The sequence below is a fragment of the Oreochromis aureus genome, linkage group 14, assembly GCF_013358895.1.
Source record: "Oreochromis aureus strain Israel breed Guangdong linkage group 14, ZZ_aureus, whole genome shotgun sequence".
In the NCBI taxonomy this organism is placed as follows: Eukaryota; Metazoa; Chordata; class Actinopteri; order Cichliformes; family Cichlidae; genus Oreochromis; species Oreochromis aureus.
The window spans coordinates 33,201,749-33,225,921 of record NC_052955.1 but is presented as its reverse complement, the minus strand read 5'-3'; the positions used below and the strand labels follow the sequence as shown (position 1 = coordinate 33,225,921).

Below are 24,173 nucleotides of genomic sequence, written 5' to 3'. Positions count from 1 at the left end.
GATACACCTATACTTATAACCAAAGATGTCCTGAGAAAAACACAAAGCAAACATGCCAACAGGAGAGCCTCACATGCTGGGCTCTGGGTGATATCATAAAAGGGGCTTTACAAAGTGTAGGCTGAGAAGGAGGGTGTTCATTCTCACATGTTCTAAGGAGTGCAGGCTTTTGCATGCTGTGTTGCTACCTGAGCCAGGGTGGGTGGCTGCCACTTGACAAGCAGTTACAAAGCTCAGAGTCCTGCTTACGCAGGTAAACTGCTCTGTGGAGGATCTTGGCTAGAGAAGAGAAAATATGGTGTTGTGGCTATCATGCCAGCTTGTGGGAAAAAATATCCAGCAGGTGCTGTCCAGTCCCAGAAAAACAGTGATGAATAAGCTTGGCACGGTCCCGTTTATCATCCCATTGAAAAAATGTAAGGAGTAATAAAAGACTGCAAACCTTTTATTTCAAAGCATAATGGCGCAATCAAGACGTAAAGGCCGTTTTTAAAATGTAGGTTGCTTTGGTTTGTTTGCATGACATGTGATACACATCTGTACGTTAACTAACAAATATATGTGGGCATAGTTTATCTGTGGTCTCTGAAAGAAAGAAAAAACTCGCCACAACTGAAGGATAGAAATAGATGTGACGCAAGTAAGAATGGAAAATGTGTCTAGCTGCCCCACCACAGACCTGACCCTTTGCTTCGATAAACACTTTCATTGCATTATCGATGCCTTGAAATGTTTCACACAGGTGAAACATTTCAAGGCTTTCAACAGCAATCACGCAATAACTCGCACTTACTTTACCGAAATGAGTTTCTAACACTTAGACTGACTTTCATTTTCTGTGACACTTTTTTTCTCTCTGTCATCATCAGTTCCTGTTCGTTTCCTTCTTGCATTTTTTGCATTTATGTAATTTCAACATTTGATAGGTTGTTGTGGATTCTGCTACTCACGCAGTCGTAACTGCCCCACTCTCACACAACATGAGATTCCACGTGCAGTCAAAGCCTTGTTTATATAAAACGACGGACAGCACTCTAGGCCAATGAGCTTCCGCTATCGCAGTTCCGTCACGTTCTCCATGGAAACCCCTTGCTTCCAGCCAATCGGAAAACGCACAGGGAGGAGTCTAAATTGAGGTCGCGAGCCGGGCTCGGCGATTCGCTGGTAGGCCTGTGCGGGAGAGAACCGGGGAGGATCCGTTCGCTACTGTGTCAAGCCGTCTGACGCTCTGCTCCCATTGAGGAATACTGAACGTTATAAGTGGATGAATTTAACGTGTCGCTTTTGATTTTACATCTCACTGGAGACCACCGGAGAGAGGATTTTTCCAACTACTGCTCAGGTTGGTCTGCTTTCATTTGCGCCCTTTCGTTTTAGCAAAAAGATTGACGAGCGAAAAAAATAAGTTGCATAACAAAAATCCGGTCTGCGCATGCGCGAACCCCGGGTTGCTCTACTTATTGTACTTTTAAAACCAAAAAATGCCGGTTATATTTTTTCTGTTCAGTCACACAGGTAGATAATTGTTACCTTTTGTGAAATATATCGTCTGCGGGCATCTCGCAGTGGATTTGTGGCGGCTTTTTAACGATTCGGCTACTTTTACATAACTGTGTCAGTGTACCGTGCACTGGATTGCAGGTCAACGTGTGTGTGGATTTCGAATAGCAGGTCAATGGGAGTTAGATGGGGGAAGGGGGGTCATTTTAAATGTTTTTTCCTTTAATATAAACATTACCTAATGTAAGGGTATCTATGTGAGAAATGTCATATGCAAGGAAGTGTAATATTAGACGTATAAAAAAGGCTCTTCGTCAGGTTTTACTTTTCAGCTGCTCGCACTCGAAACACTTTTACAAAATGGCTTTGAATTGTTGGCACAATTATGGCCGGAGGAAGTGGTTTAATTTCTTTACATAAGATTTTTTTTTTAAAGTGTTTGTTAAATGTTTGGATTGACAAACCTGGGGAAGAAGAATAATCAGATTAAGATTATTTCTACCCAAAACTATTTAGGTCTTGTTAGAGGCCTACTCCACACACATACACAATTACAATTGTTTGTCATTTGCACATTTTTGAGAGATTCAAAAAAAAAATAAAAAAAAAAATTATATATATATATATATACCGCGCATGTTATTCAAAGGCATTTATTTGAAACCTAAAAATGGCACTTGAGCTGTTTTATTATTTTTCACCCCAAACGTGTGGCTTTCATATTACAAAGCAGTTTCCCACAAGGCCAAAACAGTGATTATACCATGGCAACATGCAGCTACAGTAAAAAAATAAAATAAAAAATTGTGTGTGTGACAACAATCAAAGAAAATTAATTCTAGCAAATTCTTTTTTCCCCAGTGTCTTCTTTTAACAATTTTTACAACTTATATGTCAGATGTCAACTTAAAGTCAGCAGTCATCATTAATAAGTAATATCTTAAGTTGGTGGCATACACTGTGATGTAACTCACTCAGTCTGATGTCATTTTATTACATATTGAGATGGGCCATAACAGTAGGGGGTTATGTAAAAATTCTAAGTTTTGCCAAATTGCCACCATATGTGCAGCATCTTTTTACATCTATACTGATGTTGTCTCCCAGTAATATTTGTTAAGCCATGTTTTCCCCTGTTTTAACTTTGTGTGGATTGTCAGATGAGTTTATTTCTGTCAAAAGTGTAACATTATGCCTTTATTGGTCTTCATGTGATTTCAGTTTCGCATGTCAGTTAAAAGTGCACTTCAGGAGGAGCTGCTTACAAGACAAACCATGTGGTTTTATGAAACAAGGCTACCATAGCTTTGTGCTGCGCTATGGCCAAATCCATGTGACTGGAGCAGGGTTGTATAATGCCTGAGATCTGTGCTAGTGTGCTGGCTGTATGAGCCCTCTAGTTGAGGGCTGAGCTGGAAGCAGAGGGAGTTCAGTTTCATTATGTCATTATTCTGCTCAGCGACGTGTTTGGCAGTGATGCGGAGAGTTTGGGAAGACTTTCTGGTGGTTTAAGTTGTAATTTTGCGCTTGGATGTTGTTGGATGCTGGTGTTTCTTGCGATGTTAATGGAGGAAGGGGGTCGCTGGTAAGCTCACGTCTGCACTGCATGGTCTTTCATTGAAGGTCTTTCATTGAATTTGAACACACTTTAAAGTACAGGATAGTGGTCAGATTTTCTTCAGCAGTTTCATGTATGGTTTGTTCTGTGTTATGTCTACAGGCAAGCTGGTGTTATGACAGTTTGCACGAGTTTCAGGGATCAGTGCTTAACATATGGTCATGTTTGTGTGCGATTTATAGTTTAGTAAAGCTTCAGTTTATCCATAGTGTACCGCTCCCACATAAGCACATGTGGGGAATGATTTACATAAACATACTTTAACTACTTAAACTTTTTTGTCTGTTAACCTAATTTTTTTTCTTCTCTTTTTGTGCATTTATTATTAGCTCTTCAGGCTCCCCATGTGAAATAATCTAAGCGATAAAACTAACTTTAGCTCATATATTGTAAACAAAATTTACCCTTGTGATTTTATGAGATATGTGCTGACATGTATAGAAAGTAGCTAGAGGACACAATTCTAGGAAATGCTGGTCTTATTTCCTTAAAGAGAACGTAAATAATAATAATGATAGGAATAAATAGTTTGTTGCCATGATTACAAGCTGTGGTCTCTTTTTTGTTTGGGTGACATTATTCTAACCAGTTGTAACTCCTTGCTCTCTGCCGATTGGTCATTTCCAGCAGCCAATAAAACATCTCTTCACAGCGCCTGGCTGTTGCCTCCTTTAAACAAGAGTGGGTCATTTTCTAAGTGGAGTGGGTTTTTGGAAAGTCTGCTGGGTTGTGTTTTTTTTTTTTTTTTTTTTTATATATATATATATATTCTAGGTTTGTTTTAAAAAAAATGTGAAGAACATATTCCTAAAACTTTGAGAAGTTATGTAAAAGTGCTTATGTAAAGAGAGAAGAATAGACAGGCTGCTGAATGTGCACGCTTACATAAATAGCTGCAACCTGACACTGGAGAGCAGCAAAACAGTAAAATAGTTTGGATTTGGCTTCAGTACCTGTTGCCGGTATTTCCTGTTCAGCTTTAAGAGACACGAATAGCTCCAACCACTGCTGAGGTGGGTGTAGGAGGATAAAAACTGATAAAACTGGATCTTGTATTTGTCGTTTGGAGACAGATTTTACTCCCCAAGATCTTCTAAAGGCTCTTATCTAATTGCGGCTTTTCAGAAGCAAGTGAAAAAAGGTCTCTATTTACAGCATGGCTGAACTTCTAACACAGAAGTGGACAATTAGTTTTCTCAAGGGGTCACATGAGAAACTGCCACTGTTTTGGAGGGCCACACCAATAAGCTGAACTTAGTTTTGCTCAATATTATATAGTATAAAGTGCTATTGCTATTTTGCTTGTAATTTAATGACTTCATCTGCAGGTTCTCGAGTGTGTGTTGGGCTTGAAAAAGTGCATTAATATCAGGTTCAATGTCTGAGGTGGAAATGCAAAGGACTTTGTCACTGAGAATGTTTGTTCACATATGAAGGTAAATCCAAAGAGAAGCATCTTCAATGTTGGAATGTGAGTAAGAATGCTGCTCTGCAGACGGCTTGAAAGAAACTGCAACTTTCTAATGAAAGTTAGAAAGCTGCTGCTCAGGTACAATTAAAGGGCCTAATGTGTTCTAGGGGCCACACAATGCCCAGGTCAGTTCTAACACTGACTTGAATGAGAGCACAGGCCATATATATTCACTTAAATAATTACGAAATATAATGTGTTTTTTATAAAGGTAATTGCTAAAAGGACTGTGCATCCACGGGCACTGTACTGTGTTACATAAGGCTATCTTTGATTTTTAATATGGACAGTTAATGTGTATGTGTGGGACCTTTTATCTTTAACATTAATGATACGACTGTTTCTCTTAAAGACTGCTTGTCAGGTTTTCCTCCTACCGCTTCATCATGTAATTTGTGATGCAGCCATCCATACAGGAGACTACTTGAACAATAAAACCCAATTTTCATGCTTTTGTTTTGTTTCTGCTTCTCACATCCAAGTTGGTCCTGATTATGTGCAGGCGGCGGAGGTTTTTGTTTGTACTGTGTCAGCAGAGCTGTGTTTCATCTCTGTAGACTCACCTTTTATTTGAAGAAGCACTTTAGAAAAACTGAACCAGATTAAGCTGGTCTGGGACTGATGTCTACCTGGAAAGGGCAAACGACTGGCCTATTTACTGTGCAAACCTTTTGAAAGATGCATGGCAGCTCCTTTGGTGTGACTGTGTGTTAGTGTTTGTGTAACAGCAAGATCATTTTATCTGTGCTGCGGTGCCCTTTTTATTTATGGTTGACTTTTGAAAATGTGGAGATGTGAGGCCACACAGGTTGATCAGATCAAAGTCATGGCTACTGTACTTTGATTTAATCCACATTGATTGCTTCTAATATTAGAGTTGTGTTCCTTCTGCTATTGATTTTCTATCATTAGAAGTGCACTGTGCTGTAAAGTGTTGGTATGAGTAATTTCACCTGTTTCTTTTTTTTTTTTTTGTCTTGTTTGTTTTCCTCTTCTTCAGACTGCATTTCCACTCCTGAGACGACAACCCCATTTATGCTCCAGTGCCATCAACTTTGTGGCATTGCCATGTGGAAGGTAACTTAATCTTCCATCACTAACCTGTCCCATGTCTGAGGATAGTGATCCAAAGCACTACCTGTACTCAACCCTGGACGGGCGTGAACGGAACCGGGAAAGGGCAGGCTTGCACGTGGAGGAAGCGCAGGGCACTCCCTGCAGCTCCGTTAGCCAGCTTCACCGCATGGCCAGCTACAGTGAGGGTTGTGGCGGGCAAGATGGGGTCGAACTCGAACCAGAGTTAGGATTGGCCTCCGAAGGGAGCGACAGCAGCCATGAGCACCCGGCCTCACTGGGGTCCCCGCATGATGACAGGAAGAGACCGCGCCCACCTTTGCACGAGGATGTGGAGATGGGTGGCAGTGGCTCGAGCGGGAGCGGGACAGAATCCCATGGCAACGAGTCGCACGGCAATGAGTCCCACGGCAACGAGTCGGTGGGCAGCTCAAATGGCAATGGCAAGGATTCCGCTCTCATGGAGTCCTCGGGGAGCAACAAGAGGTGAGAACTCATTGAAATCACTGAATCGTGATAAATGAAGTTTGTTTTTGTTGTTTTTTTTTTTTTTTTCCCCCCACCACGGTGGGGGAGCGGACCAACTGGGTCACGGAAGTAAGGTTCATTAAAGTCATTGAAGGGCAGTTTGGGTTTTGCTGGGCTGAGTCACTGCTACAGTCCAATAGACTGCTTAAGCTGCAGGAAAGCAAGCTGGGAATTGGTGTTTTATTCCTAATCATGACTAATCAAAAGTGACAATAAGTGTCTGTATAGTTCATATCATAGTGTTTTGTTTTGGGGTTTGTTTGTTTTTTAAGAAGAGAAACTGCAGGAAAAGTGAATATCATTCAGACTCTCTCAAGTCTATTGACATTTCACTAATTCCCATACTCATCAGGGTGTAAAATACTCAGCTCACACTCACATTATTGGACCTGATAATTACATGTCATTAAATTTGATTTCAATTCGGTTCCCACTTATAGTTTTCTGGTGGCCTCATCTTTTTTTGATTAACCATATGGGATTCTGAGATATAATCCTTTAAATATTAGTCTTGTTTGAAGAAAATGGCACACTTGGTGAAGGTTGTTGTTACATAACCAATGCTGATGCTTTCTCCATCTCCATTTACATCCACAAGGGGGGAAAAAATACTGGAAGCACTTGTCAGCTATACTTGCAACAGTGACTCCTCATCTTGATTAGACTCAACACCGAATACTGTGTTTCCTTCTTTCCACTGACTCTGATAGATTGAACTTGGGATTCATAATAGGGCTTGCTTAGAAGCGCTATTCCTTAGAGGTATATGAGAAAATGTCTTTCTAACTTAATGTCCTTCTTAATGAGTTTATTGCTTCAGTGACGAATTTCATGTCATCTAAAATTTAAAAAGAAAAAGAAGATGGCAAAGGTGAAAGTGCTAATCTTGAGACTTAAGAGATTAAATGGTACATCAGAAACCAGTGGATGACATCCCGGTAACTGCATCCATCTTTTATACTGTCTGTGCATCGACTGTACTACGTCCACAGAACCACATCCGTTTGGCATACTCTTCATACTCTGTTTCAAAATAGGACTTTATCACATTTGAGAACAAACTTTGTGAACCTTTGTGTCACGATTTAAATTTGAGGCAAACATCCAAGAGAAATAAAAGTGACTACAATGCACGTTTGTAAAAAGTCTATGTCAAAAGTCAGTTTATAACTTGTTCAAAAAAAGCTTTTGGTGGGTGGCTTGACCTGGTTGTTTAACCGCCCACAGAATTTTCCATTGCACTTTGCGTTTCTTGAATGCTTCGTTTTTTTCCTTTCTTCTTTTCCACTATACATTATCCTAGTAGTCTTCTTGTCAAGGTTTAGTATTTGCCTCAGAGGTAACTAAATGAATTAAGGACATCTTGACATTTTCTTTTTAAATATTAATTTTCATGTGACTTGAAAAGCACACATGGTTATAATTGGTTAATTACACTTAACACTTGTTCACTTTCTTTATTTGTCCTCCCCATATTTAAAAAAAGAGTAGCTCATATGACTGCAACTCTAAGAACAGCCTATAGCATCAAATTCTTGAATCACTTAAAATGTTTGCTCTTCATTTTTGTTATGTGTTTTCTGGGTTTCCTGCACACCTTTGTTCATAACATGACATTGTCCTTGTGATTCCAGCTCAAACTCTCATAGCCCCTCCCCGCCAAGCAGCTCCAACGCTTTCAGTCTGGTGAGCTCCGAGCAGGACAACCCATCAACCAGTGGCTGCAGGTTAGTACACTTCTGAAAAAAAGCCCAGCCCAGATTTACTGGTATTTAATGCAGCAACAATTAGAAATGTGAGCAGAAAGGTCTAGAACCCCTTGTCAGTACGTTCCCCTCCTGTTCTGCTTCCTTTGCTGGAAAGCCGAGTGTGACATCAATGGTGAGATCTTGTCATTTTGACACACGTGTCTCTGTCTCATTTGGGTCCTGCAGCAGCGAACAGTCAGCCAAAGCTAAGACACAGAAGGAGCTCTTCAAGACGCTCAAGGAGCTGAAGATGCACTTGCCGTCAGAAAAAAGGAGCAAGGGCAAGTCGAGCACTGTCAATACGCTCAAGTATGCACTGCGCTGTATCAAACAGGTGAAAGGTAAGACTTGCCTCATGTGCATTGTTTTCATCTGTGTTTTCATGTTGTATGGCTGATATTATCCTTGAGGTGACTTTTGTTGTGATTTGGCGCTATATAAATAAAATTGAATTGAAATTGAATTGAATTGAATTGAATATTATACCTACTTACATAATTAAAATAAACTTTTATCTGATGTGTGCACTTATCCATATTGTCTTGGTTGCAGCCAATGAGGAGTACTACCAGATGCTGATGATTAACGACAGTCAGCCACCAGGGTTTGATGTAACATCTTACACCATTGAGGAAATCAACAGCATCACCTCGGAATACACCCTTAAAAACACAGTAAGTACCACCGCTCTTTTTTCACATCTTAAAGGATAAACAGCTAAACCAGTCTTTGTCTTTTAAAGACTTAGAATTTTTTTTAACTTGTTAGCAGAGAAGCTATAATTTTTTCCCCATTCATCCAGAAGTGCCTTTGTGAGGTTAGATAGCAATATTGGATCCAACTTGCAATTTCTAGTTCTTCCCATAGATGTTAGATGGGGTTCAGGTCAGGGCTTTGTGCAGACCAGTCAAAGTTTTTTCACTAAACCTTACGGTTGAAACCATGCAGTCAACCCGGTCGCTTTTTCCTGGTAATTGAAAAATCCAGGTTCGTGTGTCAGACTGCAGGATAGAGAGGTGCAATTTATCACTCACTTTCTACACCGCTCCATCCAACGGTTGAGTTTGTGCTTGTTGATGTAAAGTTTGCATGCAGCTGCTCAGCCATAAAAGCTTGTGCATGAAGCTCTTGGACCACAGTTTGTGTGCTGATGTTCATACCAGAGCAGTTATGGAAGTCTGCAGTTATGGAATCAGCACATTGTTGACGGCTTTTACTTTTGCACTATGCACCTCAGCACTTACAGTCAATACAGCTCTCTAACTTTATGTGGTCTACTGCTTTCTGGCTGATATGCTGTGACTCGCCCATTGCAGTAATACCACTTACAGCTGATCATGGAAGATCTTTAGAGGGAAGACATTTAACAAGCTGACTTGTTACAACAGTGGCATCCTAGTCCAGTAACACTCAGCCAGACTCAAATTCAGGAAGATCTAGTTGCATAACTGCATAACTAGATGCTTGATTATATATACTCGTAGCCATGAGACTGAAAACACCTGAATTTACGGATTAAGAGTTGTGGCCCAACACTTTTATTCGTGTATCTGTGTGTGTCTTACCCTGCGCACGAACAAAGTTCACATGGAAAACCACTTTCACATTCAGAACACATGTGTAGTAGTCAATTTTGTACTTACAGCTGTGCATGTATGTATGTTAGTACATCAGATGCATTCATAGACTCGTAGGTAGTGAGCCTAAGACTCTAGGCTCACTACCTACAATCTTACAGTTTTATTTGGATACCACCACAACTCCCATTTCCCTGCACTGTTAAGGCAACAAAAGCAGGAGAAAGTCTGTCTCAAGAAACCTAATTATAACATCGAAGACGGAAGCCAGAATAGGCAGAGATTTCTCCTTTTCTTTTATAAAAAAGAAAAATAACACACTTTATTGTTTATTGATTCTTGAAGTTGATGTAGAAAAAAAGAATAACAGACGTAAGATAAAGAATACAATGGGTGGATGACAAGGATCAGCCGATCTGTTGTAGTACTAGTAGTAGTCAGTTTGAAGATGTGTTTTTAAATCTTCTGAGAGGGCTAGAACTACCTAATTTGGTCATTGTGGACATTTGGTCTAAGGTACTTCTAATTGTGCTCATGAAGTACAAAGAAAATCAGGTATTTAAAATATTGAGAAATCACTGATTTGTGTACCAAATGTTTGTATTTGTCTTAGCCAGTGGACTGATTTGAATGTTGTTTTTAAAGAAAAAAAAAAAAAACTAAAACAAGTTGTGTTGCGATTTGATCAGACTTATTAAAAAACAAATTGTACAGTGCAGTACAATTTGTTAGAAACTTTAACTTTTAAAAATGTATGCCATAGAATTCTTTGACATTTTTGTAAAGTGAGAATAATCCTAAATGATTGATTAATATCCTTTTGTTTTTGCCTTTAGGATATATTCGCTGTAGCAGTGTCTCTCATCACGGGGAAGATTGTTTACATCTCTGACCAGGCAGCATCCATCTTGAACTGCAAGCGGGAAGTGTTCGACAATGCCAAGTTTGTGGAGTTCTTGACTCCTCAGGATGTCAGCGTGTTCTACAGCTTCACCACACCATACCGCCTGCCCTCATGGAGCATGTGCACAGGAGCAGGTAAGGATGACGAGTGCAGGTTTGAGCTGCACAAACACACAAAAGACACGGATGGTAAAATTTCCAAAATAGGGTCATGCGGAAAACCCACATGAAACACATGCACCACCTGCACATGGACGTTTTTCCTCCACATACTCATGTTCATACACGCATAGCACATATTTCATTAGCGTTCTCAATCACACATTAATAAACGTATGACACTAACAAATGTGGCATGTTTGGCAGTCAGAAGGTCTGTGTTAACTGATGATGTGTACACCTTCAGGTTGTATTGCAAACATGTTTCATTGCATTTAGATTCTTCTTATCCCAGAGTTGGTGAATTATTGGGCTGTAATGTTAATTTTCTGTCCAGCAGTCGTACAAATTCCACTAAAAACTCATTTCAGAGATTACAAATTGTGCATTATCTTTCAAACATTTTCTCCAAAGGGACTTTTATGTTCTATAGTTGATTGCACTCCCACTTTAATAACTGGAAGCTGGTATCAGTCCAGTGAATTCCAGCATTTCCACTCATAAGTGTCTATAATTTTTTTTAAATTGTCTCGAAAATGACTTTTTTATTAACTTTTGTAGTATAATTGCATCTCTTGCATTCTTATCTATGAGAGGCATTCTTATCTATTACATGAGAGGCAAACTTCTCAGGTCTGCTGAAGAGTATTTTGAATATTGATGACTGACAGATGGCTGAGTGGGAAGTACTCATGCTAATTCAATTATTCATCCCACCTTTTTCCCCTCTTCTTTTTATTCAGAGTCATCTCCCACGGAGTGCATGCAGGAGAAATCCTTCTTTTGCCGCATCAGGTGAGTGACAGCAGCCGGCCGCTGCTTTGATCCACGGTTTCCTGTCCAAGCTCTGAGTCAGAGGAGGGATGGTGGGTAGGAGAGGGGAAAAGTGAGAGGAGGGAGGAAGTCGGCAGCTTTGAGCTTTTGAACTGCATCTCCATCTAGTGGCCAGATGGGTTACCTGCTATTGCTCATTTAAACTTTAAAGTTGTATATTTATATAATATAGTTTGAGCTGGTTTGGACACGCATAGAGGAGGAATATGCTGAACATGAATAACAGGAGATTCAAAAGAAAGGTTCATGGATGTAGAAAGAAGATTGTTGGTGTGACAGAAGAGAGTTAGACTGAGCATTGTACCTTTAAGTTTGAGTTAATTTTTCTACAAAATGCAGTGTTTTCTACCGCAAATGTTGTTTTTATGAAAGGAATAATGAGCTAAGGACTAAAACCACAGTTAACTAAATAATTACAGTAATTACACTCCATGATTAGTAGATAAACTGGTAAAAGGATCTCTTAATGTTCAGCTTTTAGCTCATTTTTCATTTTTTAAATTATTTTTTCTATTTTGAAAGCCAAAAAAGAATCATCATTCGTTATTATGAAAGGGTCTTGACATTGTGTGTTTGCATTCTAGTGGTGGCAAGGACCGCAAAGGAGACCTCCAATACTATCCTTTCCGTATGACTCCATACCTGATGAAGGTCCAGGACACTGAGCTGGCTGAGGAGCAGTTCTGCTGCCTCCTGCTGGCTGAGAGGGTGCACTCTGGATATGAAGGTGAGAACTGTGCACTGTTTTAATAAAGCACTCAAGTGTATCACCCAATAATGAATGCAGTTTTATTTTGTTTACCAGTTACTTCTGACATGTATCAGATGGAAAATGTCATTTGTTTCATACGTTCAGAAGTTGAACCATAGTTGGCACAGTTTTAGACACCATAGTGTCTAAAACTGTTATACTGGTTATACTAGTTATACTATGCAACAGAATGTATAACTAAGGTATAGTTAATCAGAGATGACAGCCTGAAATGTACCAAGTCCAGAGAAAGATGCTTATGGGATTTTTATTTAGTTATTGTTTTTATCCATGTTATGTACTTGAACAGATGTTGAGCCTTATCTCTATAAACAAATTATCATCCATCCAATACTGTCGCCACTATAAAAACTGATCACCCGAAAAACAAGGAAATGGCATTAAAATTTTTCTACAATGCCATTTTAATCTGATTAACATTTTTTTATGTGTCATATTTTTAAATTAGGTTTTAATTAATCTCATTAGTTGGTCAAGGGTCCAGGTCCCTTTTAATACCAAACGCAGCCTCCAGAAAGTGCTTAAGATTCAATAATGGGTTCACTGTTTCATAGTTTTTATTTTCTTTGTTTTTCTTTTCTTTCTTTTTTTTTTAATCAAATTAGTTTATTTCTGATCAATCCCGTTGCTCATGTTTTGAAAGTTCAAAACCAGCTAGTGTGAGTTTAATCCTTTTAATGTGAACCAAGAGATGCTATCATCCATTTTATGTTTCAGGGGATTAGTGTACAATCATTTTGCTTACTGGCATTTTTTTTTCCTTCCCTTCTCACACCTAGCTCCCAGAATACCTTCAGACAAGCGTATTTTCACCACGACACACACCCCTAACTGTGTGTTCCAGGATGTTGATGAGAGGTGAGTGGACTGAATCCTTCCATAATCCTTACAGTGGTGCCATGTGTGAAGTCACCCTGCTGCCCTGTTTTCTACTAAAGTAATTACTGTTTTCCCCATAGGGCTGTGCCTTTATTGGGGTACCTCCCTCAGGACCTGATAGGGACCCCCGTGCTGCTCAACCTACACCCAAACGACCGACCCTTAATGCTGGCTATACATCGCAAAAGTACAAACAATTTGCATTCATACCTGGACTGTCTCACTGCGTTCTTATACTCTCAGCTCTTCCACTCACGCTTTACCTTCTGTTACCAACAGTTCTGCAGTACGCTGGTCAGCCGTTCGATCATTCTTCAATACGTTTCTGTGCAAGAAACGGAGAGTACATCACCATCGACACCAGCTGGTCCAGCTTTGTCAATCCCTGGAGCCGCAAGGTCTCTTTCGTCATTGGCAGGCACAAAGTGCGCATGTGAGTACTCCCACTATGGTGAGGCTTTTTGTTGTTTTTTGGACATCTGTATTTATGAGGACATTAGGTGACAGCTGTATGTCTGCGTGTTTCAGGGGTCCTGTGAACGAAGATGTTTTTGCAGCACCGGCTTTCCATGGAGGGAAGATCATGGATTCAGACGTCCAGGAAATCAGTGAACAGATTCACCGGCTGCTTCTTCAAGTATGCACACACACGCACACGGTTCACTTTTACACACACACGAGGCATTTGACAGCTCCTCTAACAGCCACTCTTTTTGCAGCCGGTCCACAACATGGGCTCCAGTGGTTATGGTAGCCATGGCAGCAATGGCTCCCACGAGCAGCTGGTGAGCATCAGCTCATCCAGTGAAAGCAATGGGAACATTACAGCAGGGAACACAGCAGAGGACACGGGCAAGACCAAGCCCGCCAGGACTTTCCAGGAGGTCTGTAAAGGTGTCCACATGCTCAGGAATCAGGACCCTCAGATCAGCCTGCATTCCCCATCTCCCACGCCGTCACCGTCTCTCCCCAAACATGAGCAGAAGAAGACCTCTGAGAGTGAGTCCAGTTGGCAGCTATTAATTTCAAAATAAACAAAGTGATTATTCATTTAAGTACATCGGTGCAAAAAGCAAAACACATGCAAAATGTCTTTTAGTTCTCCTGCCTGTCTTCTCGTGTGTGTTTCTCATATTATCTCCGCTTCTCTTTAGCATTGGCAGCTCAAAGATGTTCAACTGTGCGTCCAAAAGACTCGGCGCTCCCTCTGCAGGCCAGAGACAGTACTGCAGCCAGCATGGAGGACTTTACCTACAAAGACCAGACTGTGTGCTCCTACCAGCAGATTAGCTGCCTGGATAGTGTCATCAGGTCAGGCATAGATTTGATGGATGAAGTCATTTGCACAGTAATCCCTGTGCAAAGGCAGAGAGATCATGCTCTGTTTGCACAATATCAAAGCTCTCTCATTTAACACTCCTTCTTGTTTCCTAGGTATCTGGAGAGTTGTAATATACCCATCACAGTGAAAAGAAAATACCAGTTCTCCTCAAACACCACCTCCTCCAACTCTGATAATGACAAGAAGGGCTCAGAGGATGGCATGCAAGTCCCTCAGGATACAAATGCAGGCATGTAGTAATCATGCATCTGTGCCATCTGTGCACACAAACTCAGTCTAAGGTACTGGCTCAGCAATAACAAAATCTTTCTCATTTAGATCCCTTGATGTTGGATTCTCAGTCAGGCCTGTCAAACATGAAAGCACTAAAGAAGCCTCCATCTGGGGCAGCTGCTGTGGTGGGAGGCCCCCTGGCACCCCTCACTCTGCCCAGTAAGGCTGAGAGTGTGGTGTCCATCACTTCTCAGTGCAGCTATAGCAGCACCATCGTACATGTGGGAGACAAGAAACCTCAGCCAGAGTCTGGTGAGTTTCTGTGTCCACAAGAACACAGCAGGACTGTCATTATCCGTGTTTTAATGACTTTATGTGACTGATGTTTATGGCACTGCTTTGTACAGAGATAATTGAAGATGTTGCAGAGAGCCCAGCACCCCCTGCGCTGCCTGTCAGTATGGTGTCTCCACCCAGCCAAGAAAAGGAGGCCTACAAGAGGCTGGGCCTGACCAAGCAGGTGCTGGCAGCACATACCCAGAAAGAGGAGCAGGCCTTCCTGAACCGATGCAGAGAGCTCCGTAGTTCCAGGAGCTTCCAGAGGGACTGTTCCACATACCTGCACAAGCACAGAGGTCCACCCAATGTTGAAGGTAATGTAAGCTTCACAGTTAGCTTTTCTGCTTTGTGGGAGAAGATTAATAACTGAGGCTACCAAACACAAAGAAAGTTCTACAAAGAGGAAATAAGGCTCACCTTTAGACTGAAATTTATCTTTTTTTTCTTATCTCTTGGAGGACTCGCACCATGGTTGATTCTACATTTAAATGTTCTTCAGTGGTAAATGTAATTAAGTTAACACATATATATATAATTGTTTAAGATGATTTTACCAAATTCCCAGTTCTTATGGCGAGTATACTTGAATTCCTGGTCTCCAGTCAGTGCACATCTACTTGCAATTTTTTTTAATTCTCCAACTCAACAAAAATGGCGTTCTGACCTCTGCGTCTATATCCTCATCTCAGAATCACCTGGACCACGAGGCACTGCTAAACAAGGCACCGTTAGGCCAGAAACTACTGCCAAGAAGGGTAACCGCAACAGGAAGTCCAAGAAGCCACGGATGAAGCATCCTGATTCATCTGATAGCGCTGTGTCAAACCGTAAACCACGGCCCCCTCTCCAGGGCCTCAACCAGACCTCTTGGTCCCCGTCAGAAGCATCGCAATCCGCTTTTAATGTGTCCTACCCCACCATGGTGCCTGCATATCCGCTCTACCCACCAACACCTGCTGCTCCAGCTCAGGCTCCCCGACCTGACCCCTCTCTCTCTACAGGATTTGGAGAGGGGCAGAGCACCCAAGCCCCGCCTACTGCCCCTCCGTTTCCTGCACCCATTGTTACACCTGTGGTAGCTCTGGTGCTACCCAATTACCTCTTCCCCCAAATAGGACAAATAGGAGCTGCTCCGAGACCAGCATTTTTCCCTGAGCAGGCCCAGCCGCAGCCTTCATTCGCTACCCAGCAACCCTTTCAGCCCCCTCAGCCAGCCTACACCATACAGACGCAACCCCCCTTCACCAGTCAACAGCCATTTCCTGTGCAGACTGCCTTCACCCCCCAGCAGCCATTCCAAGCTGCCCAGACCCCTTATACTACCCAGCAGCCTTTCCAGGCTGCTCAGGCCGCCTTCGCTACTCAGCAGCCGTTCACCGCCCAGCCGTCTTTCCCAATGCAGGCCCAGTTTGTGGCTCAAGCCCCCTTTCCACCTCAACCTTTCCCCTACACTCTCTCCAGCGAGCCTCCCAAGACTCCTGCAGCGGAGCCTCGAGAGGGTGCGGCGTCACGATCTTCAACCCCTGCTTCTGGGGCGAGAGAGCCCCCCACATCACCGCCGCTGTTTGAGTCCCGCTGTAGCTCGCCCCTGCAGCTCAATCTGCTGAGCATGGAGGAGGGGCAGCGCTCAGTGGAGCGTCAGGACACTACAGTAGCCTCTGCTGGAGGACAGGGTGGCAGTGCGGCGACAGCGTCTGTAGGAGTGGGAACAACAGGGGAGAAGAACGGAGGCGCAGCCAAGTCTGATAGCCAACAGCAGGTAGGAGTCACAGGACATTTACAAATACTAACACAGTGAATCAAAAAGAAGTTACTAACTTGTACAGGTGCCAGCACTTAAACACAAACTTTGTCACAGTGTGCCAGTGGAGAGTGAGTGTGGAATTAATTATCTCTGATGTGTGCACCACCTTGTGTCTTAGGTGGAGTCTCCAGGAGACAGGGCTCACAGTGACGGGAACTCATCATCCTGCGACCTGCTGGACATCTTGCTGCAGGAGCAGGAAGACTCTCACTCTGGTACCGGATCAGCCACGTCTGGCTCCATGGGCTCAGGGTCAGGCTCTGGACTGGGCTCGGGATTAGGCTCAGGCTGCATTGGCTGTGGTACCTCAGCTAGCGGCGGCTCTGGCAGCAGAACAGGTCAGTAGTTGAACACTGAAGTTTGACAAGAGTTTCCACATAAATACATGTTTTTTATTTTTTTGTGACTCTGTCTCTGTTTCCCCAACAGGGAGCAGCAACACCAGCAAATACTTTGGCAGTGTCGACTCTCTTGAGCACGACCCCAAGTCTAAAAACAAGATGAGGGGAGAGGGAGGGTCTGAAGGCGGCAAGCCGCAGGACAAAGTCTCATCTCAAGGGGAGGGAGAGCATTTCATCAAGTATGCCCTACAGGAGCCCCTCTGGCTGCTGATGGCCAACGTTGACGACAAGGTCATGATGACATATCAAATGCCATCCAGGTGAGTCACTAAGTGGAATTAAATATTTTAAGCTTCACCACTTGTATGAAGTATTAACCTTTTAACTCCATTAAATATCGTTCACACAAATGTATTTGTGTTTTCCGACCATCAGAGATATTCAAAGGGTTTTGAGGGAAGACAAGGAGAGGCTGAGGCAGATGCAGAAGAGCCAGCCTCACTTTACGTCAGACCAGCGACGAGAGCTAGTGGAGGAACACCCCTGGATGAGGAGGGGAGGCCTGCCTGCTGCCATCAACGTTAAGGTGGGGGACAGACACTGTTTCTCAACACGCTTTTAGCGTAGTGTTAAAAAACACAGCACTCCCATTTCAAATAATTTGAAAAAGTACACCTGACACATGAAAAATGACATGACTTGTGTTCTGCAAAAACACAATAGTTGTGCACTATTTTCTGCAAATGAACTTGAAAGGGAAGATTTCATGCAGTTTTCATGCAGGTTAATGCTGCTCAAAGTCATTACAGATAACTGACAAGCCAATAATGAGACAAAACAAATGTAATGAAGCAAAACAATTGAAAATATAACCGTAAAATGGATTCAAATGTATATCTATAAATGTTGTAAGGTAACGACGGCATGTGTTTGTGTTCAGGAGTGTGTGTACTGCGAGGATGCGGCAGCGGCACCCATCGAGGAGGATCTTCCCGACATGGACATGGGTGAGCTGGGCGAGGAGCTGAGCCGAGAGGGTCAGAACACCCAGAGCCAGTCCGGGGAGCCTCAGCCTCAACCGGAATCCGGCTCCTGAACGGCCAGCAGAGGGCGTGTGCATACATAGACACTATGGATGTGACAAACAGCTGTGTGCCTGACCATCCTGAAGAACACATACATGCACACTACAAGCAGAACTTTGTGTTGTGAGTGTGATGGTTAGGAGGGTGTACGCTGCTTGTGTGTGTGGGTGTTGGACTGCTACTGTGGTCCAGTTCCTAATGCGCCCCAATAGGAGGCAGTAGTGCTGTATGGGGGTTTTTGTGTGAAAGACCACCATACAGCAAGTCACTTTTTCCATCTCTCTCACACACATTCTTTGAAAAGACTTGTCTCTATTTTTTTATTTATTTCTCTGTTAAATGCAGAGCACAGTACAAAACTAAAGCTAATGACTGAGAGATACTACTTTTAAATATGTAAGGTTTTTAAATGTTTTTTTTTAATTATTATTATTCTAAGTGTCAAGCTGTCAGAATCAGCCGGGCTTTGCTGTTAGAAGTTTCTTCTGCCCAATTTTGTTTGTTTATTCCTGACTCACCACATGATCCCATTTAAAAACAAAAAAAAAAACAAAAACGGAAAATGACAAAAAAAACTTCAAAGCCCAGGATCCACATCATTTTCTTGTTAGGAATAGTAGAATAGTGGGGATTCTTATTGGATGATGAAGGTCAGTGGGCGGGGATTGGCACTTTTTGTATTTTGAATGAGTTTTTAATGTCACTGCTCGCCCTGGACCTGAGTACTCAAAGTATGCAGGCGCAGCAGTGTTAGCACCAGACAACAGCCAGCAGAGCGACATGCGTAGGCTGGCCGGAACTTTCCTCAACTCTGACAATCTTATACCTGATAAAAGCTATCCGTTTATGGGTGTTATTTATTATCCAGCAAACGATCTGCCCAGAATATTTTTAAGCCAAATCTGTTCAGCTGAAAGACTAATGTATTGCATTTCTAAAAGCTTGGAAACGCTACAGGATTTTTAAAGTCACTTAAGCAGCAGAGCTAGCCTCTCCTTTTTTCACAGCACAGTCTGTAAGTGTTGCAGGCCTCTGCAGCTCAGGTGCTATGACAAAAAGTGGGCATCATCAAAGATCAAGAAGCTGCCAAAATATTTTTGTAAAACAAAGCAAATGACAAAGGAGCGATGCACTAAGAGCGAGGACTTGTAGAAACTTCAAACTCCAAATCAAGCTCAGTTTCTTCTTCTTTTTTTGTTTCTTTTTAAAGAGAAACTTGCAGCCATACATTTTCTAGAAAGATGAGTAATGTCTTTTCTGTCAGTGTGGTGCAGCTCCACTACATAATTTCACTTTTAGAACAAATAACTACATTTTATGGGATTTTTTTTTTTTTTTTTTTTTAATGCAGCCCTTTTTCCTTCTTTTCTGGATCTATTTTTGCATCAAAAATTAGAACCCAATGCCTCCTTTTTCTTCTTCTTTGTTTTTTTTTTTTTTTTTTTTTAATAATGCTTGTCATGCATGTCGAAAGGACTTCAAATCATGAGTCTCTACAGGTGCAGCAATACAGATCCTGGAGTACTGTGAAGCCTATTGGCCAGAGCAGATGCACGACGCTGACATCATTGCTCAGCATCGGCACTGACGTCTGCATGAAGGTGGGAAGGCAGTATTACATGTGTAGCAAATAAGAGGGATGATATTTCCCTGCTAGTTTTTCCTTCTTTTTTTAAATATTTTTTTTATTTTTTTGGTGAAAGTGGGGTTTTTACACTTTGGCCCGAGAAACATCGGCTCCTGAAGTATTAAGTAAACAGGTCCACCCTGCCTCTGCTTAATTGACACAAACCGTACAAGAAGTAGAGACCACTCTGGTGCTAAGGCAGAGAAACTGTTGGCAGGGCTTGCAAGTGTACCTGGACCAAGAACATCTCACCAACTTAGTTTTTCTTCATGGTTTTTGGTTTCACATTAACTTGGCAGTCTTTTTTTTTTTTTTTTTAATGTAATATTATTCTGTTTTTCTATTTTTTTTTTCTTATTTGTGTGTCTTTATTTTGTTTGTGTGACTTTGGGGAAGCGCTTTTTTGAGTGTCATTGGGGACGAACCCTACCTCTTATAAATCCCAGGTTTATGTTACTGTAAGCAGAGCGTATGTGGAATGTGTGTGCACCTGTGGGCAAAGCGCAATGGACAGAGTGGTCAGATACTTTGAGTGATTCCAGTGACTGAGGGCTCGTACGGAGACTCTTTGCCTCGGACTGGCAGAGGTTTATGGACTGCTCCTGAGGAGAGTACCGGCGCCTCTCACCACCTTTAGTAACTGCATCTTTCTCTGTCATTAATCTCTTTTTCTGTGCAAAATATCTCCAAGGAGCCTGCAACGCTCACCTGTGTATAAAAGACCGGATATGTCTCAAGTCATGTTTAAAACTGACTTTGTTTCATAAGTCTCCATAAAGAGGGAGACGGATTTTAAACACTGGTGACCTGTTGGACGTTCCTTGACCTGTAAATGCGTACACACAGTACCGGCACGTGATGTCGTGTATGGTTATATAAATCTGTCTCATTACCACTGTGAGTCTGTGGTATAAGAATCTGGCACATTTCTGTGCTTCTATTTTTTTTTTTTTTTTTTTTATTTTTTTTTATTTTGAGGTGAGATGCCTTGTTTGACAGATGCTGAACAGCCCCATTTCCAAAAACGTTGGGATGTGGCTTAAAATTTAAAATAAAAACTTAAAGCACGGACCTGCAAATCCTAGAGACAAATTCAAAATGTTGCATTTTCTTTTCTGAACTATGATATGTGTCCGTTTGAACATTAAATATGTTGTCTTTGTACTCTTTTTATATATATATATATATATATCTCGAGAGAGAGAGAAAATTTAAATGTGTAGCTTTTGTTTTTATTTTGTTTTATGCAGTGTTCGAACATTTTTGGAAAGTGGGATTGTGTAATAAAGCTGCAAAAATGGAACCACTCTGTTTTCTGTGTTCCTTTATTATACATAAAGCTAAACACTAAAGAGGGCACATGGAGCCCAGTTAAATGGCTTTTCGTGTTTGGCATTCACACAAATCACATTTAAATTCTCGAAAAAATATTGTTTGACCCCTTTTTAATGCTTCAGTGAACACTTGAAACAAACGTGCATCAAAATTCACTTGTTGCAAAATGTTGAATGACTTAAAATCCTTTTTTTTTTTTTTTTTTTTTAAGTAGAGAAAGTAAAAATTTTATCTTTGCATTGTGTTGCCACGCTGACAGCTTAAACAGGCTCCAACCCTCCAGAAGTTGGATAAATACATATATATGCACTGTTCTCATCATGACACACTGTACGATTACTCCAAAATATCCTACTTGAGCCTGTAAAAGTTAAGTAATTTGAAGGGGACCTATGTGTTTCCTTATTTCCTGTAATAAACATGCTGTTACGGTGGTGGATGCTCATATTAAGCATGTCTAAAATGTTCAGTAATGAGGTCTGTGTATGTACGAGTAACCCCTGTGAATCAAAAGCTCAAACTTAAGAGTTTAGACTGCTCTTAACCAGAGGTGGGACCAAGTCATTGTTTTGCAAGTCTCAAGTAAGTCCCAAGTCTTTATCCTCAAGTCACAAGTCAAGTCTCAAGTCAGAGTCAAGTCGCAAGTCAAGACAGACAACTTTCAAGTCAAGTCCCAAGTCCGAAACTTTGAATTTCAAGTCCTTTCAAGTCTTTTTTTTTAACCCTCTGGGGTCCCGGGTATAATTGGCCGTTCTTGACTACTTTTGATTTTACTTCTGTATTTCACTTTTAAAATATGTTTTTCTTGCCTTGTTTGGTATCATTATTTACAGCACAACCTCAAATATCTGAAATTTGAGTTATTTTTTCATTTTGGTATACTATATTAGCACAGTTGATCTAAATTCAGACAAAAATTCAGAATCCGAGTAGAAAAAAGTTATATTTTTTTACATGTTTAACGAATCATTTTCATAACTTGAAATGCAAATAGAAATTGTACATTTCTAAAAATTATGCACAAGTTTTGCAAACAACAAAGTTATATGGTACTATTTACCTAAAAATGCAGCCAAGGCCTCAGGCGTTTTTTATATAACCATTTAAATCTATTTACAGAACAATCAGGTGTGCTGCATCAAATAAGAAGGCACACAAATTATTTGTGCCAGTCCAAAAAATGTAGTTTGTGTTCAGTATAAGACAGAGGAGAACACCACAGGCCTAAACCCTGCAGGTCTGACAACTGGAGGTGCAACAGTCCAGTTTTCTATGTGGGAACAGCGTTTACACTGGAATCTGCCTTTGACAGCTTTTTTAGATCAAATATGAAATTCAGCAGTCTAACCGACACACAATACAAAACAATAACTACACAACAAACTAACTATAGCCTCCAAACACGCTAAACGTCACTAATGTCTCACATATGAAAACTCTCTCTCTCTTTCTTTCGCTCGCCCGCTTTCCGTCGCGGGTGTCACTCCTAAAAACTTCCCCTTCTCCCTAAACAACCAAATGTCACATGTTGCCTTATCATTTTTTTGATTGGCTGACATGGTAAACTCTAACACCAATAGGGAAGGGTGTTTTCTTTTCTTTTCACTCGCAAGTGAAGAGCGTATGCTAGGCTGTCTGTAGAAAACGCCGTTTTTGTCTAGCATCCCTTTTGAGAATAACCTTTGCAAATAAACAACAGCTAATAATATAAGATCAAAGTATTTTATTTGATGTATTGACATAAATGACAGAAGAAAAAGGCCATGTATAGCAGGACTACTCAATTACACACTAAGGTGGGCCAGATTTTCTAACAAAAAAAAAAATTTCCTGGCTCAGACATGCAAAAGTTAAACACGACCATACACTAATTGCAAATTAAACACAGTGATTTTGAATTGTGATGTGATGGTAAAATAAATATTTGTCAGTCTAAACTGGGTTAAATCTACGGGGTTAATGATGGGGAGGAGACGGAGAGAGACTGAGTACAGCTACAGAACCCACTTTCTGAAACGGACCCTGCTCACCATTCACCGACAATTCTGAGCTAACAAGTTGCATGTTATTCTTGGATGCGCTTGCAGGACCGGATTTAAAATAGCATGACAAACATATCATACCTGTTAAAGCCAAACAGTATCACCAACGTAGCCCGAAGAACATTTGCTAATAAGATGAAGTTAGCTAAGTAGTGTCATCATAGCAAAAAAAAAAAAAAAAAAAAAAAAAAAAAAAAAAAGCACCACCTACCGTTCTTTATGCAACTTCAAATGTCGGACAAAGTTGGAAGTTGTTCCATCTCCGTCTGTGATTCTCTTCTTGCATGTTTTGCATATTGCATTTCGTTTTTGTTGACTACTTCGTAGTTTATGTACCGAAAGAAATTACTCTTGGAAGCATTTTTGGCTCGAGCGTTTTTGTTCTTGTTTTTTTCAAATCTGGTTAATTTGATTGGCTGTGCTACAGCCCACGCTCACATACATACGGAGTGTGGTAAGAATGAATGAATGAATAAAGTGAATTAATGGTCCGCACTTTTTATATAATATGTATGTTAAATTTTAGATTTGGGTAAAATATCAAGTCTTTTCAAGTAAACAGGTTCAAGTCCAATTCAAGTCCCAAGTCACTGGTGTAAAAGTCCAAGTCTTACAACCTTTTTTCAAGTCAAGTCTAAAGTCATAAAATTAATGACTCGAGTCTGACTCGAGTCCAAGTCATGTGACTCGAGTCCACACCTCTGCTCTTAACACCAAGTTTTTTTTTCCTACTCCTGGCTCTGTATAATGTCAGGAAGAGTGAGGTTCCCTAAGTGTGGGGCCCGCCCCCTAGGGGGGGCGCAGAGCCATTGCAGGGGGGGCGCGGTATGAAAAGGAAAAAAAAAAAAAGCGCTTGGACACTGTGGACAGGTTTTTGACGGGGCTCCCACACAAACGCAAAGCAGGAGATGAAGCATCGCCAAATATGTTTCCAAACCAACTTCCTTCCAAGCCAAAGACTAGAAAATATGGTGAAGCATAT

At 41.3% G+C, this 24,173-nt stretch overlaps 1 protein-coding gene and 1 long non-coding RNA gene across 2 annotated transcripts; one reads left to right on the top strand and one right to left on the bottom strand.

Moving 5' to 3' along the window:
• The first annotated feature begins 1,187 nt into the window (after nt 1–1,187).
• On the top strand, nt 1,188–21,121 carry LOC116321631 (period circadian protein homolog 2). Its single transcript, XM_039598208.1, has 22 exons — nt 1,188–1,342; nt 5,590–6,149; nt 7,826–7,918; nt 8,126–8,280; nt 8,492–8,613; nt 10,353–10,554; nt 11,322–11,373; nt 11,997–12,139; nt 12,964–13,042; nt 13,144–13,250; nt 13,343–13,496; nt 13,592–13,700; nt 13,783–14,062; nt 14,218–14,374; nt 14,498–14,634; nt 14,724–14,930; nt 15,026–15,271; nt 15,647–16,716; nt 16,880–17,099; nt 17,191–17,422; nt 17,538–17,688; nt 18,043–21,121. Exons 2-22 carry the CDS (start codon nt 5,698–5,700, stop codon nt 18,196–18,198), a joined length of 4,524 nt encoding a protein of 1,507 aa, XP_039454142.1. The 5' UTR covers nt 1,188–1,342; nt 5,590–5,697; the 3' UTR covers nt 18,199–21,121.
• On the bottom strand, nt 13,969–23,456 carry LOC120432875. The gene is made up of 3 exons (XR_005608154.1): nt 23,403–23,456; nt 16,868–17,084; nt 13,969–14,079 (listed from the first exon to the last, which is right to left on the bottom strand). It is a non-coding gene; the product is annotated as an uncharacterized LOC120432875 (long non-coding RNA).
• Between the last annotated feature and the right edge of the window lie 717 nt (nt 23,457–24,173).

Bases quoted from the DNA above. Each gene is read 5' to 3' on its own strand.
- LOC116321631 (XM_039598208.1), top strand. From the start codon at position 5,698: ATGTCTGAGGATAGTGATCCAAAGCACTACCTGTACTCAACCCTGGAC. The intron at 13,251-13,342 runs GTACAAACAATT...TGTTACCAACAG, and splicing joins GCTGGCTATACATCGCAAAA to TTCTGCAGTACGCTGGTCAG. The intron at 13,497-13,591 runs GTGAGTACTCCC...TGCGTGTTTCAG, and splicing joins GGCAGGCACAAAGTGCGCAT to GGGTCCTGTGAACGAAGATG.